The sequence below is a fragment of the Puma concolor genome, chromosome B1 (assembly GCF_028749965.1).
Source record: "Puma concolor isolate L17-30 chromosome B1, mPumCon1.1.hap2, whole genome shotgun sequence".
In the NCBI taxonomy this organism is placed as follows: Eukaryota; Metazoa; Chordata; class Mammalia; order Carnivora; family Felidae; genus Puma; species Puma concolor.
Genome location: NC_141670.1, coordinates 118388027 through 118406394, shown reverse-complemented (window position 1 = coordinate 118406394; position 18368 = coordinate 118388027). Strand labels below are relative to the sequence as shown.

General features: G+C 39.8%; 1 protein-coding gene across 2 annotated transcripts in view; it reads left to right on the top strand.

Moving 5' to 3' along the window:
- The window catches only part of ARHGEF38 (Rho guanine nucleotide exchange factor 38), a 136481-nt gene that overhangs the window by 22132 nt on the left and 95981 nt on the right, over positions 1 to 18368 (top strand). For both annotated transcript variants that reach the window (XM_086704468.1, XM_025921373.2), the window contains exon 2: positions 15844 to 16031. In XM_086704468.1, the coding sequence (XP_086560594.1) occupies positions 15844 to 16031 (188 nt within the window). The remainder of the gene's footprint in view (positions 1 to 15843; positions 16032 to 18368) is intronic.

The following is an 18368-nucleotide window of genomic DNA, read 5'->3' as shown; positions in this document are numbered from 1 at the left end:
TATTGAGCACACATTTTTTTCTATCCTATTTGGCCTGTTACTGAATTGTGTTTATAAAACCATTATTTCAGATGATCTGTCAAAATCTGCTTACAGCTCCCTCACTTTGGCATCACGTTTTGAAACCATGTGATTCAGTACATGCAATATTAAAATGTTCACGTCAGGAAGACACAGTGGAGAAAAACAATTCATCATTATATAGTGCCCACTTTTATTTTTGCCTTCAAGTTTATTTTGTCAGATATAAAAACAGCTTCACTTTCTTTTAATTAATATTGGCTCAGGAACTCTTTTTACTTTCAACCTCTCTATGTATTTATTTTTTTCTCTCTTGTAAACAATGCATAGCTGTTTTTTTTTTAAGTTTGTTTATTTATTTTGAGAGAGAGAGAGAAAGAGCACACAAGTGGGGTAGGGGCAGAGAGGGAGAGAGAGAGAAAATCCCAAACAGGCTCCACAGCATGGAGCCAACGAGGGACTCGAACCCACAAACCATGAGATCATGACCTGAGCCGAAACCAAGAGTGAGACACTTAACCTACTGAGCCACTGAGGCACCTCTGGTGGTTTTTAAAATCCAGTTTGGTATTCTGGTTATTGGATTCCCTGTGATTACTCATATGTTTCGCTCTACTACCTCGTATTTGTTCCTCTCTGTTTTCTCTTTTCTTCTTTTGAATTGTTTTTTATCTCATTACATGTTTGTATCTACAGGTTTTGAAAATTCACATCCTATTCCTATGATTTGAATGGTTGGCTTTAAAATTTTAACGTGATTTTTAATCAAAAAGCATCTAAAGTTCATCAACGCCTTTACCTTTTCCGCAACACTACAAAGACGTTTAAACATTGAAAATGTTTACTAAGCACCACAGCCTCTGCCAAGCTGCCCACTCCTCCGATTTGCTCACCTCCTCTCCTTCTCCCACTTGTCCTTCTGCCGCCCGTCCATCCCTCTTCAGCCACACTGGCCCCCTGCCCGATTCCTGAACAGGCCACGCACATTCTCACCTGAAAACTCCCCACTGACTGGTTCCTCTGCTGAAAACTACATACCCAAGACAACTGTGAGACTGTTTCTCAGCATTCGAGCCTGCTTGATTTGACACCTTACCTGCCATCTTATTTATAATTGCACACCTTTTGAGCACTTCCTGGAGGCCGTCATTGCTTTACTTTTCTCCATACCACTTACCACCTTTTAGTATACTAAATAACTTCCTCCTCTAGAATCTAAACTCCACGAGGAAAGGGATTTGTTTTCTGATGTTTTTTAAACTGCCATATCCCAGCCCCTAGAACACTGTGAGGCTCATAGTAGGCCCTTAATTATTTGTTATATTCAATGAATCCAAGCCCAAAACCCAGATGAGAGCTGACCAACGTCCTCAAATTATTGGGGGATCCCCTGACTCTTTTTGTTCTATCACTACTCAGAACCACGGCTGAGACAGATGATTTCTATTGAGGGCTCTCCGTTTGGAGCGTTATTTGTACCAGTTCAATTTTTCCTGAGTGTGTTTCCTTTTTGTTCCTGGCCTTATGCTGTTTCTCTAATCAGGCTCCTTGCCCAGACCCCACTTCCACAAGTTCTGTCTCCTTACACAGACATGCAAGTTCTCATCTTCCTGGCCTGCCAGCATCTGTACTTGCCTCCGGGTGGTTTGGCAGTTTTTAGCCTCTCCGAAGTCCCTGAACTGTGCATAAGGTTTGCTCCTGCCCTCAGAGGATTTCTTCTACATTTTTGAAGGCTCATCCATTCATTGGAAATATTTTTAAAGGAATTTTAAATTTAATTTTCAGACTAATTTTTAAATTTGACTTTAAACGAATCTTTAATGTTTCCAATGTCTCTGAATCTACGTCCAGCAATTTGGGGTTCCTTTTTCCTGTTCTGTGAAATATACTTGGTATGGCCTGCCTTTCTTCCATAGCGATCTATTTCTTCTCTTCACTGGCTCATTGTTAATGTTTACCTAAGTGAAGACTTTTGTCCAACTCTACACCAACCTTCCAAGTGTGAATTTTCTGGCCCCCACCAGAAACTAAAACCAAAATTGAACAAAGGCTAAAAAGTAGACGGAAAGAAAAAGTCCAACAGACAATCTTGTGTTTGTTTCATTAGAGAAGTTTAAACTATCTGAAAGAGCAGGGGCCATTTTTACTGCAGTGGAAAATTTTGAACCTATTGCCTTAATGTTCATTTAGTTACACTGGCAGAACATCCTGAAAAAGCTGAAGCAGGGGATGGCAAGGTGAAAACAGCAGCTTGTAAAACTTCCTGGTAACCACAAGATGAGAAAAGCTCAATATCACCAAGCTAAGCACGCTGTTCCAGGAGACACTGCTTTGGGAGCTATCCCCAGTGATCTCCTTGCTTGCTGCAAGTAAAAACTCTCCCTTCTTGAACGCAATCTTGAACGGGTCTTATTAGTTATGCTCACCAAGGGACAAAATCCCTGCATTGAGTTGCAAAGCTCCTGTGGCACAGGCCATCTTGGGCTAGCAGTTTGGGAAAACTTGCTGAGGAACACTGAAAGGTGGAAGGAGTCTTATAAGCATATAGTTCAATGTTCTTTTTCTTTTTTTTAATTCTTAACATTTATTTATTTTTGAGAGACAGATCATGAGCAGGGCAGGGGCAGAGAAAAAGAGGGAGACACAGAATCTGAAGTAGACTCCTGGCTATGAGCTGTCAGTACAGAGCCTAATGTGTGGCTCGAACCCATGAACCATGAGATCATGACCTGAGCTGCAGTCAGATACTTAACAGACTGAGCCACCCAGGTGCCCCTAGTTTAATGTTCTTAAAAAGGGCAGCCTAAGCATGGTGAACATGATCTTTTAGGAATCAGCATATGTGAGGATACAAGTTTCCTACTGTAACAAGTCATTGCAAATTTAATGGCTTAAAATCACACAAATGTATTATCTCACAGTTTCCCTCAGTCAGAAGACCAGAGTGGCTGAGTAGAAAGTGGCTTTTAGAGTCTCACAGGCTGAAATCAAGGTGTGGGTAGAGTTGTTCTCCTTTCTAGAGATCTAAGGGGAGAATCCGTTCCTCACTCTTTCAGATTGTTGGTACCTATTTCCTTGCTGGCTATCAGTTAAAGGCTGTTGTCAGCTTCCAAAGGCCACCCACATTCCTTGGCTCTTAGCCCCCTCCTCCATTTTCAAATCCAGCCATGGTGGGTCAAGTCCCTTTCACTTTAACTTCTCTTTTGTTCTCATCTGCTAATAAGAAATAATTTGGGGATGTTGGTGGCTCAGTCAGTTAAGTACCCAACTTCGACTCAGGTCATGATCCTATGGTTCATGAGTTCAAGCCCTACATCAGGCTCTCTGCTGTCAGCACAGAGCTCACTTCAGATCCTCTATCCCCCTCTCTCTCTACCCCTCCCCTGATCATGCTCTCTCTCTCTCTCTCTCTCTCAAAAATAAACATTTGAAGAAATAATGTAATTAGATTGGACCTACACAGATAATCCAGAATATTTCTTCATTTCAGAGTCTGTAACTTAATCATATCAGCAAAGCCCCCTTTGCCACGTAAGATAACCTACAGTTTACAGGTTCTGAGGATTAGAATGTGGACCTCTTTTGGGGGACCATTATTATGCCTACTACAGTGGGCAAGAATCCAGTTTGTAGAAACCAGGAGAAAGCAGATCAATTGTGAAAAGGTAAGTCAGGACCACAAATGTTCAGAGATGTTTTCCAAAGCCCAGAAGTTTCTCTAAGAAGTACAACAGGAGATTAGCAGAGATCCACGAGTCAGATGAATGTCCAGGACTCAAGTAGGCAGGATTTGACATTCTTTAGCCTAATGGCCACTAGTAGTCTTTCAGGTACCACCTTCAACTTTATCTGTGCTGGTGTGTTTTCCCTCTCTGGAATGGCAAAGAATTCTTTGTGGAAGAGGAAGGCCTGAGGCACTGTTCTCATCACCTACTAAAGCTATCTCTTGGGCTTCACTTTAAGGATGGAAGCAGTTGGCATTTTGAATCCAATTGGGTGCTCAGTCTAGATTATAGGCCACCAGCAGAATATCTTTTTTACTTTTTTTTTCTTCCATCTCTCCTTATATGTTGACTCACTGTGGTCTGAGTTAATATCTCAAATGTATGATTGTGCTAAAAGCAATAAATAATCAGTATCTGCCAACGTTTTTATTTTTGCTACCATTTCCCCTGATTATATGTCTTGGTATGGAGAAATATAGATTTACCAAATATTTTGACATTGGATAGCGATGGCCACCAACTCTCTAGACTATAAAATGTCTTCCTAATATCCTTCCTCCCCTACTAGCCGTTTTCATATTTTAGGTTACATTACTTCTAGCATTTGTACATCCCGATGGCAAAATCCCTATCAGATAGGAACGTACTCTCCCTTAAGAGTAGTAGAAAAATGTGGCTTAACACATAGAAATTTATGTATCTCAGGCAAAAAGCCTAGGAGTAGGAAGGCTCTTTATGTCTTTCCACACTGTCATCCTTTGTGTGTCTTAATCCCCGTGGCTATTGTGTCATAGTCCCAGCATAGCTGGGTAAGAACCATGAGGTGTAGAGGATGAAAGAAAAGGCATTCTAGTGAAGTTTTCCTTGTCCCAAGTCCCAGGTTTTCCTTGTCCCAAGAGACTTCTGCTCATATCTCATTGGCCAACGGTGGATCATAGATTGAAGAAGAGTCTAACAAGTAAGCATTTTTATCTATCCAGGATTCAATTTATGAAAGATAAATGGGAGATTAGATATCGAGCAGGCAAATGGCAGTGCCTGACAACTATACTGCTATTATAAAGAATAAAGATATATGGGAGTGCCTGGGTGGCTCAGTCCATTAACAGTCCGAATTCGGCTCAGGTCATGATTTCATAGTTTATGACTTCAAACCCACATTGGGCTCTCTGCTGTCAGCACACAGCCCTCTTCAGATCCTCTGTCCCCCTCTCTCTGCTCCTCCCCCACTCATGTGCGCATGTGTACCCTCTCTCTCTCAAAAACAAACATTAAAAAAAGAATAAAGATATACATGTGTATATGAAAAATACTATACACTGTTAAAGTTGAAAAAGCAAGTTGCAGAAGAATATGCATTTGAATCCATTATTACAAAACAAAAATTAAAAAAAAAAACAAAGACAAAAAACAAAACTAACTGCTGTATGTATGTTTGTATGTGCATGTTAGGGGAATGTTACACCTTAAACAGGAATACAGCTAATGATACAGTGAAAATGATATTACTGATAATAAATAGGGATTACATCCAATAATAATAGCAAACGCACACAATATCTGTTATACTGCCACATGCTGTTATATTTAGCAAACATTAACTCATTTTATCCTCATAATAACTTTATAAAGTTTCACTAATATTTTCCTTAATTTACAGATGAGGAAGTTGACACACAAAGAGTTAAATAACTTGTCCAAGATCACAGATCTAATAAACATTAGAGATGGAGTTTAAACCCAGAAAGCCCAGTCCACAGTCTGGGCACTTAATCCCTACGATATGTATTATTTTATAATTTGAAAAGAAAATAATAAAGCAATTACCTCTGCTTCAAATCCACCCAAAGCAGCAGCAGCAAGAGCAACAGCAATAGAGCAGGAAGAGCATCCATGAACTCTGAGCAAAACCTGGGCTATCACTGCAGATTTGTCGTCAGTCCTCCCCAAGTGTTCTCTTATCTTTGGGTGCCTTTTCATCTTCCTAAAAACCATGGTTCTCCCTACATGGACACCCAACCCAAGGAAGCTGCTCAGGATTCCAAACCGACTTTCCCCAGAGAACAGCACCCCTACTTTTTCTCCTCTTCCTCTCCCCTCTCAACATGGCTGTCCATGCACTTCAGAGCGTTGCAGTTCTCTGGACAAGTCGATAACTATAAAATAATGGGAAAATTGTTTGTCCCAAATGGTGGACAAGTTTGAGAGTATAGAGGAATGAACCCTAGCATTCCAATATCTAGAGACACAACTAATATTTAGATTGGTTTAAAGGTCCCAAGGATCTCCCACATACTGCTGCTCATTTAATTCAGTCTTCATGGTAACACTGTGAAGGTTTTCATTCCTATTTTACAGATATGGAAACAGAGGCTCTGTGAGGATAACTAACTTGTCCACCATGTTCTTGCTGCTAAGAGTGGCAGAGCTGATACTAAGTCTGATTATTCTTTCCCCAAACTGCAGCCACCTCCTTTTACACAAACTTCCTTGGCCAGGAATTTCCACATACGTTACCAATGAAGTCAGTGACTTGAATAGTGAAAATTGATGATCACTGCTGGAAAAATGAAGCTTGAGGTGCAAGGAATAGAGGAGAGGAAAGGAACGTCACTTACATGCCACTGTTTGCATGCACAGTGGTGTATTTGGGTTAAAACCATCTAAATAGTCTTTTAGCCTCAATTTTACTTTTGCATTGACACAGTCTTTTAGTTTATGCTAACTGCTGGACAATATTCATTTCTAAAGCTGTATTTTTCTTTCTTTCCTAAATACTTAGCTTCTCTGCTGCTTTATCTAGAAATAAAAGGTTATCACAGGTGAATATTGGTAATATTCAAAAGTTATAAATAGTTTTGTAAGTAAAAACAGTATAGCAGTTGTAAGTTTTAAAGGTAGAAAAGGATCTTATAAAAATTAAATTTGTACCACAGTGCATTGCGGAGACTGTTGGTTTAAGAAATGCAAACAGGCAAAGTATTTAGAGTTCCCACCATAAAATGATGCAAGTCAGGTCTTTGTTCCTGCAGTAAACTTGAATCAAAAGAGCAAATAGGGGCACCTGGCTGGCAGAGTTGGTGGAAGACGTGACCCTTGATCTCAGGGCTATGAGTTCAAGCCACATGTTGGGTGTTGAATCTAATTTAAAAAAAAAAAAGAACTTGCAGAGGGAAGATGGATGCTGGGAGGGAAGGAGGATGCTGGGTTCACCTCGTTCTGCTGATTGCTTAGATTCCACCCACACCTGCCTAAATAACCCAGAAAACCACCAGAAGACTAGCAGAACGGAGTCTCTGGAGCCAAGTGCAGACAAGAGGCCCACAGAAGAGGTTAGGAAGGGCGGAGAGGTGGTGCACGCCACACGGCCTGGCAGGAGGGAGCTGGGGCGGTGGAGGGGCATCCCTCCCAGCATGGAAGAGCCTCTGAGTCTGATTTGCAAAAGCCGAAGGGCCAGACGGAGTGACTTCTGACAGCCAGTGGGACTTACCATCTGGAATGTTAAAACTCAACAGCTCTGCTCTTAGGCAGTGGGAAGGGCAAAAGGACACTGGGAGGGAGAGTTGTTGAGCCCCAGGAGACAGAGCTCAGCTCAGTGGGGAACAAAGGTGCTGGCAAGCGCCATCTCCCTCTCCCATCCTCCAGCCGAAATCCCAAAGGGAACCAGTTCACCAAACTTGCTTGCACTGTGCAAACACCCAACACTGTGCTTCTGTGGATCCATCCCTCCAACAGGTCTGCCTGCCTTCTTCCTGGTGCTGCAGGGCCCCTCCTGCAGGAGACCACCAACAACAAAGCAAGCTAAGCCTGCCCCTCCCGCCCCTGTGCACCTTGCAGATCGCCCCTCCACCCTCACTAATACGCCAGATCCCATCAAAGCAGCACCACAAGCCTGGCAGCGTGAAAGTAGCCCAGAAAGGGGCCACACCACTCCATAGTGAGTCCTGACCCTGGGAGAGGGGAAGGTAAGGTACACACTAGTCTGACTGTGGCCCCAGCGGTGGGCTGGGGAAAGACATTGGGTCTGACTGCGGCCCCTCCCACCAACACAAGTTACTCCAGACAGCACAGGGGAAGTGCTCTGCAGTTTGGAGCAACCGCAGGGACTACCCAAAATGACGAAATGGAAGAATTCTCCACAAAAGAAACTCCAGGAAGTAGCGACAGCTAACGAATTGATCAAAAATGATTTAAGCAATATAACAGAACAAGAATTTAGAATAATAGTCATAAAATTAATTGCTGGGCTTGAAAAAAAGCATCGAGGACAAGGGAGAATCTATTGCTACAGAGACCAAGAGACTAAAAGATAGTCATGAAGAATTAAAAAATGTTATAAATGAGGTGCAAAATAAAATGGAGGCGACCACAGCTCGGATTGAAAAGGCAGAGGAGAGAATAGGTGAATTAGAAGATAAAACTATGGAAAAAGAGGAACCTGAGAAAAAGAGAGATAAGAAAATCCAGAAGTATGAGGGGAAAATTAGAGAACTAACTGATGCAATCAAACAGAACAATATCCGTATAATAGGAATTCCAGAAGAGGAAGAGAAAGAGAAAGGGGCTGAAGGTGTACTTGAACAAATCATAGCTGAGAACTTCCCTGATCTGGGGAAGAAAAAAGGCACTGAAATCCAAAAGGGACAGAGAACTCCCTTCAGACATAACTTGAATCGATATTCTGCATGACATATCATAGTGAAACTGGCAAAATACAAGGATAAAGACAAAATTCTGAAAGCAGCTAGGGATAAACATGCTCTAATATATAAAGGGAGACCCGTAAGACTAGTGGCAGACCTATCTACTGAAACTTGGCAGGCCAGAAAGGAATGGCAGGAAATCTTCAATGTGACGAACAGAAAAAATATGCAGCCGAGAATCCTTTATCCAGCAAGTCTGTCAGTCAGAATAGAAGGAGAGATAAAGGTCTTTCCAAACAAACAAAAACTGAAGGAATTCATCACCACTAAACCAGACCTACAAGAGATCCTAAGGGGGATTTTGTGAGTGAAATGTTGCAAGGACCACAAAGTACCAGAGACATCACTACAAGAATGAAACCTACAGACATCACAATGACTCTAAACCCATATCTTTCAATAATAACACTGAATGTAAATGGACTAAATGCTCCAACCAAAAGACACAGAGTATCAGAATGGATACAAAAACAAGACCCATCTATTTGCTGTCTACAAGACCTGAGGACACCTTCAGATTGAAAGTGAGAGAATGGAGAACTATCTATCATGCTACTGGAAGTCAAAAGAAAGCTGGAGTAGCCATACTTATATCAGACAAACTAGACTTTAAAGGCTGTAACAAGAGACGAAGAACGACATTATATAATAATTACAGCAACTATCCACCAGGAAGAGCTAACAATGATAAATGTCTATGTGCCGAATACGGGAGCCCCAAATATATAAAACAATTAATCACAAACATAAGCAACCTTATTGATAAGAATGTGGTAACTGCAGGGGACTTTAATATGCCACTTACAACAATGGATAGATCAACTAGACACAGGATCAATAAAGAAACAAGGGTCCTGAATGATACATTAGATCAGATAGACTTGACAGATATATTTAGAACTCTGCATCCCAAAGCAACAGAATATACTTTCTTCTCGAGTGCACATGGAACATTCTCCAAGATAGATCACATACTGGGTCACAAAACAGCCCTTCATAAGTATAAAAGAATTGAGATCATACCATGCACACTTTCAGACCACAAGGCTATGAAACTTGAAATCAACCACAGGAAAAAAGTCTGGAAAACCTCCAAAAGCATGGAGGTTACAGAATACCCTACTAAAGAATGAATGGGTCAACCAGGCAATTAGAGAAGAAATTAAAAAATATATGGAAAAAAACAAAAATGAAAATACAACCCAAAAGCTTTGGGATGCAGCAAAGGCAGTCCTGAGAGGAAAATACATTGCAATCCAGGCCTATCTCAAGAAACAAGAAAAATCCTAAATACAAAATCTAACAGCACACCTAAAGGAAATAGAAGCAGAACAGCAAAGACACCCTAAATCCAGCAGAAGAAGAGAAATAATAAAGATCAGAGGAGAAATAAACAATATAGAATCTGAAAAAAAACTGTAGAGCAGATCAATGAAACCAAGAGTTGGTTTTTTGAAAAAATGAACAAAATTGATAAACCTCTAGCCAGACTTCTCAAAAAGAAAAGGGAGATGACCCAAATAGATAAAATCATAAATGAAAATGGAATTATTACAACTAATCTCTCAGAAATACAAGCAATTATCAGGGAATACTATGAAAAATTATATGCCAACAAACTGGACAATCTGGAAGAAATGGACAAATTCCTAAGCACCCACACACTTCCAAAACTCAAACAGGAAGAAATAGAAAACTTGAACAGACCCATAACCACTGAAGAAATTGAATCAGTTATCAAAAATCTTCCAACAAGTAAGAGTCCAGGACCAGATGACTTCCTGGGATATTCTACCAGACATTTAAACCAGAGATAATACCTATCCTTCTCAAGCTGTTCCAAAAAATAGAAAGGGAAGGAAAACTTCCAGACTCATTCTATGAAGCCAACATTAGTTTGATTCCTAAACCAGACAGAGACCCAGCAAAAAAAGAGAACTACAGGCCAATATCCCTGATGAATATGGATGCAAAAATTCTCAATAAGATACTAGCAAATCTAATTCAACAGCATATAAAAAGAATTATTCACCATGATCAAGTGGGATTCATTCCTGGGATGCAGGGCTAGTTCAACATTTGCAAATCAATCAATGTGATACATCACATCAATAAAAGAAAAGATAAGAACCATATGATCCTGTCAATCGATGTAGAAAAAGCATTTGACAAAATTCAGCATCCTTTCTTAATAAAAACCCTCGAGAAAGTCGGGATAGAAGGAACACACTTAAACATCATAAAAGCCATTTATGAAAAGCCCACAGCTAATATCATCCTCAATGGGGAAAAACTGAGAGCTTTCTCCCTGAGATCAGGAACACGACAGGGATGTCCACTCTCACCGCTGTTGTTTAACATAGTGTTGGAAGTGCTAGCATCAGCAATCAGACAACAAAAGGAAATCAAAGGCATCAAAATTGGCAAAGATGAAGTCAAGCTTTCACTTTTTGCAGATGACATGATATTATACATGGAAAACCCAACAGACTCCACCAGAAGTCTGCTAGAACTCATACATGAATTCAGCAAAGTCGTAGGATACAAAATCAATGTACAGAAGTCAGTTGCATTCTTATACACTAATAATGAAGCAACGGAAAGACAAATAAAGAAACTGATCCCATTCACAATTGCACCAAGAAGCATAAAATACCTAGGAATAAACCTAACCGAAGATGTAAAATATCTGTATGCTGAAAACTATAGAAAGCTTATGAAGCAAATTGAAGAAGATACAAAGAAATGGAAAAACATTCCATGCTCATGGATTGGAATAATAAATATTGTCAAAATGTCAATACTACCAAAGTTATCTAAACATCCAATGCAATCCCAATCAAAATAGCACCAGCATTCTTCTCGAATCTAGAACAAGCAATCCTAAAATTCATATGGAACCACAAAAGGCCCCGAATAGCCAAAGTAATTTTGAAGAAGAAGATCAAAGCGGGAGGCATCACAATCCCAGACTTTAGCCTCTACTACAAAGCTGTCATCATCAAGACAGCATGGTATTGGCACAAAAACAGACACATAGACCAATGGAATAGAATAGAAACCCCAGAACTAGACCCACAAACGTATGGCCAACTAATCTTTGACAAAGCAGGAAAGAACATCCAATGGAAAAAAGACAGTCTCTTTAACAAATGGTGCTGGGAGAACTGGACAGCAACATGCAGAAGGATGAAACTAGACCACTTTCTTACACCATTCACAAAAACAAACTCAAAATGGATAAAGGACCTGAATGTGAGACAGGAAACCATCAAAACCCTAGAGGAGAAAGCAGGAAAAAACCTCTCTGACCTCAGCTGCAGCAATTTCTTACTCGACACATCCCCAAAGGCAAGGGAATTAAAAGCAAAAATGAACTATTGGGACCTCATGACGAAAAAAGCTTCTGCACTGCAAAGGAAACAATCAACAAAACTAAAAGTCAATCAATGGAATGGGAAAAGATATTTGCAAATGATCTATCAGATAAAGGGCTAGTATCCAAAATCTATAAAGAGCTCACCAAACTCCACACCCGAAAAACAAATAATCCAATGAAGAAATGGGCAGAAGACATGAATAGACACTTCTCTAAAGAAGACATCCAGATGGTCAACAGGTATATGAAAAGATGCTCAATGTCACTCCTCATCAGGGAAATACAAATCAAAACCACATTCAGATACCACCTCACACCAGTCAGAATGGCTAAAATGAACAAATCAGGAGACTATAGATGCTGGAGAGGATGTGGAGAAACGGGAACCCTCTTGTACTGTTCGTGGGAATGCAAACTGGTGCAGCTACTTTGGAAAACAGTGTGGAGGTTCCTCAAAAAATTAAAAATAGATCTACCCTATGACCCAGCAATAGCACTGCTAGGAATTTACCCAAGGGATACAGGAGTGCTGAGGCATAGGGGCACTTGTACCCCAATGTTTATAGCAGCACTCTCAACAATAGCCAAATTATGGGAAGAACCTAAATGTCCATCAGCTGATGAATGGATAAAGAAATTGTGGTTTATATACACAATGGAATACTACGTGGCAATGAGAAAGAATGAAATCTGGCCTTTTGTAGCAACGTGGATGGAACTGGAGAGTGTTATGCTAAGTGAAATAAGTCATACAGAGAAAGACAGATACCACATGTTTTCACTCTTATGTGGATCCTGAGAAACTTAATAGAAGACCATGGGGGAGGGGAAGGGGAAAAACAAAATAAAAGGTTAAAGGGGGAGGGAGCCAAAACATAACAGACTCTTAAAAACTGAGAACAGGGGCGCCTGGGTGGTGCAGTCGGTTAAGCGCCCGACTTCAGCCAGGTCATGATCTCACGGTCCGTGAGTTTGAGCCCCGCATCAGGCTCTGGGCTGATGGCTCAAGGCCTGGAGCCTGTTTCCGATTCTGTGTCTCCCTCTCTCTCTGCCCCTCCCCCGTTCATGCTCTGTCTCTCTCTGTCCCAAAAATAAATAAAAAACGTTGAAAAAAAATTAAAAAAAAAAAGAACTGAGAACAAACTGAGGGTTGATGGGGGGTGGGAGGGAGGAGAGGGTGGGTGATGGGTATTGAGGAGGGCACCTGTTGGGATGAGCACTGGGTGTTGTATGGAAACCAATTTGACAATAAATTTCATATTAAAAATAAATAGATAAATAAATAAATAAATAAATAATACTTAAATGGGGAAAAATAAAATATAAAGAATACATCAAAGGCATATAAAAATGATTTTCTTTCTATATTATATCTAAAGTGTCTATAAGATTCGAATAGATGAAATAACTTGTTTAAAGAAAAAAAATAAAAAATAAAAGAGCAAACAAAGTTTCTCATAGGTTCCTCAACTGCAAATTCTCTGAGATTTTTATGCCTGAGGTAGAAGTTTCTGAAGATGAGTATCTTGACCTATTTCAACCACCATGACCTCCGAACTTTGTTCTGAACAAGCTGTGGAGCAGTATTAGAAAATCTAAGCAGTTAAAAAATTTTTTTTCTACATTTTTCAGAGAGAGAGAGAGAGAGAATGAGCAGGGGAGGGGCAGAGAGAGAGGGAGAGAGTCCCAAGCAGGCCCTGCGCTGTCAGTGCAGAGCTTGACCATGAACCATGAGATAATGACCTGAGCCAAAGACAAGAATCAGACAATTAACTGACTAAGCCACCCAGGAGCCCCTAAGCAGTGTTTAATTGATAAAATCTGATACTTGACATTTAAAGCACAGCAACTGGAAAATCTGTGAAGTAAGTTAAATTGATATAGTAACTGAGTGTGGAATTTAGAACTAAAAGGAACCTAAGAATGTATTTTAGGGCTCTTTGCCAATGTTCAGGAAAGACTCCTTTCTCCTTGCTAGGCCCCCAAATAGTTGATAGATTATTTTTATAAGGCACAAAAAGTTTAGAACTTGGAAAAGCAGATATCAGAATAGTTTTTCAATAATGTCCCTTTTATTTTGGAGGTAATAAGTAATAAGCGGATACTATCTAAACAGGTTTGTTAGCTCTCTACTAGTGAGGTTTCTTTCTATAAGCCAATTCATATATCCCAGGAGAATCTCCATGGCTCCCCACTCCACCCTGTCAAGAAGGCTTACAAAGTCAAGTTGTGTATACAACCTGCTCACTGCATCTCTCCTCATCAGTAACCTGCCTTCCTCTTTTATATCCCAAACAATTCATAGTAATGACACCTAATTATAACTTGTCCTTTTGAATTTGGGGTGCCGAAAGGCAGGCTTCTTCTACTTTCTAGTAAAAATATTAACAGGCATCCAAAACTTCTCATAGCATAGCTCATGATATGAAAGCTTCAGACCAGCTCATGCATTCATTTTCTCTCCTTGTATAGATTTTTCTCTTCTTACAGAACTTATGTAGATTATTTCTTTGGTACCAAATGTCCCAAGCCCTGTAACACCGTGTGTTCTTAGATGCCATTTGTCCAATCCATCTTCTTTCCCAATGAAGGAAGAATAGTTACTGGGCAAATGATCTGGAAGCACATTCACCTGCAAGTCAGGGTTGCTTAAAGACCAGGCTAGCACACCTTCTAAACTAACACTGGAATCACCTTCACAGCATCCTCCACAGATGTTTGATTATGGAGCTTCTGCCTGAACCCCTGGAATGAGCAAGCCAGGGAGAGAGGAGCTCTCTCCGTACTTCCAAAGTGTCTCTTCACCTTAAAGTATTATGTTGAGCCCTCTACTATAATGATTCTTCCGTTGTCGTAGCTTTGTTTCTGGAGTCTGCCAAGAAAATATCCTCTCTTTATGTCCATTTCCATACACTGTGACCTGTGTCCTTTTTTCCCCCTTATACAGACCCTTTTTAAGCCCTTTTTTTAAAACTCTACATTCTCAGGAAGTGGTGTCAGCATTGAAGAGGTTTCACATATCAGTTACTAGAATCATATTAGCTTTAAAGGAAATGAAATTACTCCTGCAACTGCAGAGACTAAGAGGAAAATTAAGTTTGTGATGACTTCCAGCTTGAAGCAAATTCATTTACACACACATGCACACACTGCCCTACTATCTATCACTGCTCTGATTTCATCTGTGACCTAGTTTGTGGCTTCCAAAACTTTACACTGCTGTGGGAAGCTCATTCTTAAAGATATTTAGCTTTCTTACATTATACTTTATATAAAACTTTGGCTATATGTGAGGCTTCCCATTTATCTCAATATCTCATCAACACTGATTTTTTTTAATTAAAAATTTTCACTTGGCAGTCAAGAATTTTGAAACAATAAGATACACATGATACCGAAAATGGGTAATGAAAAATCTTAGTTGAAATGTATTTAATCCACCAGTTCCTCACTCCCATGGATTCAGACTGTGAACTGAGAGAAAAATCCCAATCACATGCAATTGTTTGCCATTTCATTGAATTTTGCATATTACCCACTGCGAATGAGGGGCAATTATTTTAAATAATTTTTTATTACACACAAAATTGGAAGGTGCTCCACTTACTAATTAAAAATCATCCCTTGATTTTTTTTAAATCATCTTTTGATTTAAAAGCCAATGTATCCAGAAGAAGTTCTGAACTGATTTTTATACATTTTATCTGCAACCTGAAGACCAGGATTATAGTCTACTATAGTAGCAATGGGATATTTTAAAGACAAGCCATGACAGTCAAGTGTCATTCAACTGACTTGTTAGAAGTATCCACTCTCACGTCCCTTGTTGCTCATAGTTTCATAGGATTCCAACCTTAGGGAAAACTACCACACATTTCTTCCTGAAAACACACTCTGAAGACACCCCATGCCTTTTTCCTTGCTAACAATAACCTGCAGTGGCATTGTTTGTAATGAAGGGACAAGAAACCTCAGCAGAATGTCTGACGTGTACATACATGTTTTTATTTAACAGAAAAGATGACTCCACAGGCTGAGTGTTCTGCACCCGAGACCCTAGCTCAGGAAGAAGAGCATCAGATGCAGAGAATGATGGCAAAGCGTTCGAAAATCATCAAGGAGCTGATTCAGACGGAAAAAGACTACCTCAATGATCTAGAGCTGTGCATTAGGGAAGTGGTTCAGCCCTTGAGAAATAAACAGGTAAATGCGACTTTGAGGGTCTCCCCCCCACCACCATATCCTAAATAAGATGACCAGCACCATGAAATCCAATCACCCAAGTGGTAGTATCTGCTGCAGGGCGGGTGGAGTGATGGGCCTTTTTCCTGGAGTCCCCGGTTTGGGGTGATCCCGGGTGTCATCAGACTCACACTTCTTGTGTCAGCAGAGGGATACCCAGATTCCCTCCATTTGGCCAGGGAAACTGTATTCTAAAATATGGGGGAAAGGAAGTTCATGGTTTCCATCATTTTGAAATTTCTTTGTGTTCTTTCTTGGATTCTCATGGAACTGATAACAAAATGTGAGCAAATAGGTTTCCAGTTCAGGAACCAAGCACTTGATCTGATTCAAAGATGATCCAGGATTTGAAAGAAAAAAATATTGTGTCCCTCCCTCCCCCCATACATTGAGAGCTCAAATAAACTTATGATTATTCAGCAAAGTAAAATTCAACATAGAAACCAACCTGAATGTAAGGTAACACTTGAAGTGTTTATAAGTTAATCATTCTCCTCCTTTTTAATCAAAGCCTTTTCAGGGTATTTCTTGTAAGGAATTAGAGTATAGGTACAAAGATATTTGATTCATATATAGGTGCATGTATACACACACACAATTTGCATGAACATAAACTCACACATATATCTGGCTCTTTTCATCCATTCAACACATTTATTAAGTTCCTGATGTGTACTCGGCACTGTTCCCAGCACTGGGGTTACAGTTCAGTACAAAACAAAGTTCTGCCCTTATGGGGTTTGCTTTCTAGTGGGGGAGAGGAAGAGTCAGACAATCAATAATAGATGAATGAACGAATGAGTAAATAAATAAATACAAATTAAGATATAATAGATGGCGTTAAGTATAACAGAGAGAACTAATGTTGGGACGAGGGATGGGGCATGGGCACAGAGGGGTGATGTTTCTATTTCAAACACCATCGTAAACGTAGACCTTTCCAATGGGGGACGTTACAGCAAAGAATTGAAAGGGGAAAAGGTGCTCCAGGCTGAGGGAGAACAAGAGCAAAGCAGAGATAACCTGAGGAGTGATAACCTGATCACTGAGGGGGATACATGTCCTCACACACAATCGAACTGATATACAAAAGAATAAACTACCAAGTAAAGATGATCAGAATTCCACTACTTAAAGATAATCACTATTCACATGGTTGGGAACATCCTTGCAGGCATCAGTTGGGACATTTACACACACACACACACAATGACACATATATTTTTACATAAATGTAACAAAAACTACACATGCTATTTTATAGCATACTTGTCTCATTCAGCAATCTGTTTGATGTTTCTGGCCATGACTACTGATACTTATACATGTTTTTCTACTGTTACTGATGCTGAGACACACTTATGTTTTGGGTGTGGTCACCTTATCTCCTTAGAATAAATTCCTAGAAGTGGAATTGCTAGATCAAAGGGTATACGCACGTAGCATTTTAACAAAAAATTTTCCAGCTGACAACCAAAAAGTTCACACCATTCTCATTTTTGTTTTCATTAACAGTGCTTGAGAAGTCAGAATACCTTTTTATATATTCATTAGCCCTTTGTATTTTCTTCAATCCCTATTCATATTCATGTCTCTTGCCCTTTTAAAAAAATATATGGTTTGTCTTTTTCTTATTGTTTTACAAAATCTCTTTATATATTAGAGATGTTCTTTTTTCATCCTGCATGTTACAACTAATTTTCTCAGTTTGTCTTTTGCCTTCTAACCTGTTTAAGGTTAAAAAGTTAAAACCTTGTTTAAGGTTTATTCATTTGATTTTGCCATGTTTAAGTGATCGAATATATTTAACTTTATGGATTCTGGGCTTGGCATCTTAACATGTACCCCATGATTATAAAAATATTGCCAGCCAGTTGTCTCAACTTCAGTTATTACATCTTTCACCCAGTACTTACAATATGCAGAAGCAGAGTTTATGTTTCTTTTTCTTTCTAAAATTTTTTAATGTTTTTTTAATTTATTTTTGAGACAGAGAGACAGAGCATGAGCAGGGGAGGGGCAGAGAGAGAGAGGGAGACACAGAATCCGAAGCAGTCTCCAGGCTCTGAGCTGTCAACACAAAGCCCAACATGGGGCTCGAACCCACAAACCGTGAGATCATGACCTGAGCCAAAGCGGCCCCAGAATTTATGTTTCTTAACATAAGACTCCTCCAAGAAATACTAGAAAAAAATATCTGGTCTAGAAATTAGGAAAAAGCAGTGCAGATCAAGGTGACCTTAGATATAGAAGTTGGGTTTTGTTTTGATTTAAGACAATGTATGAAGAAGGAATTTT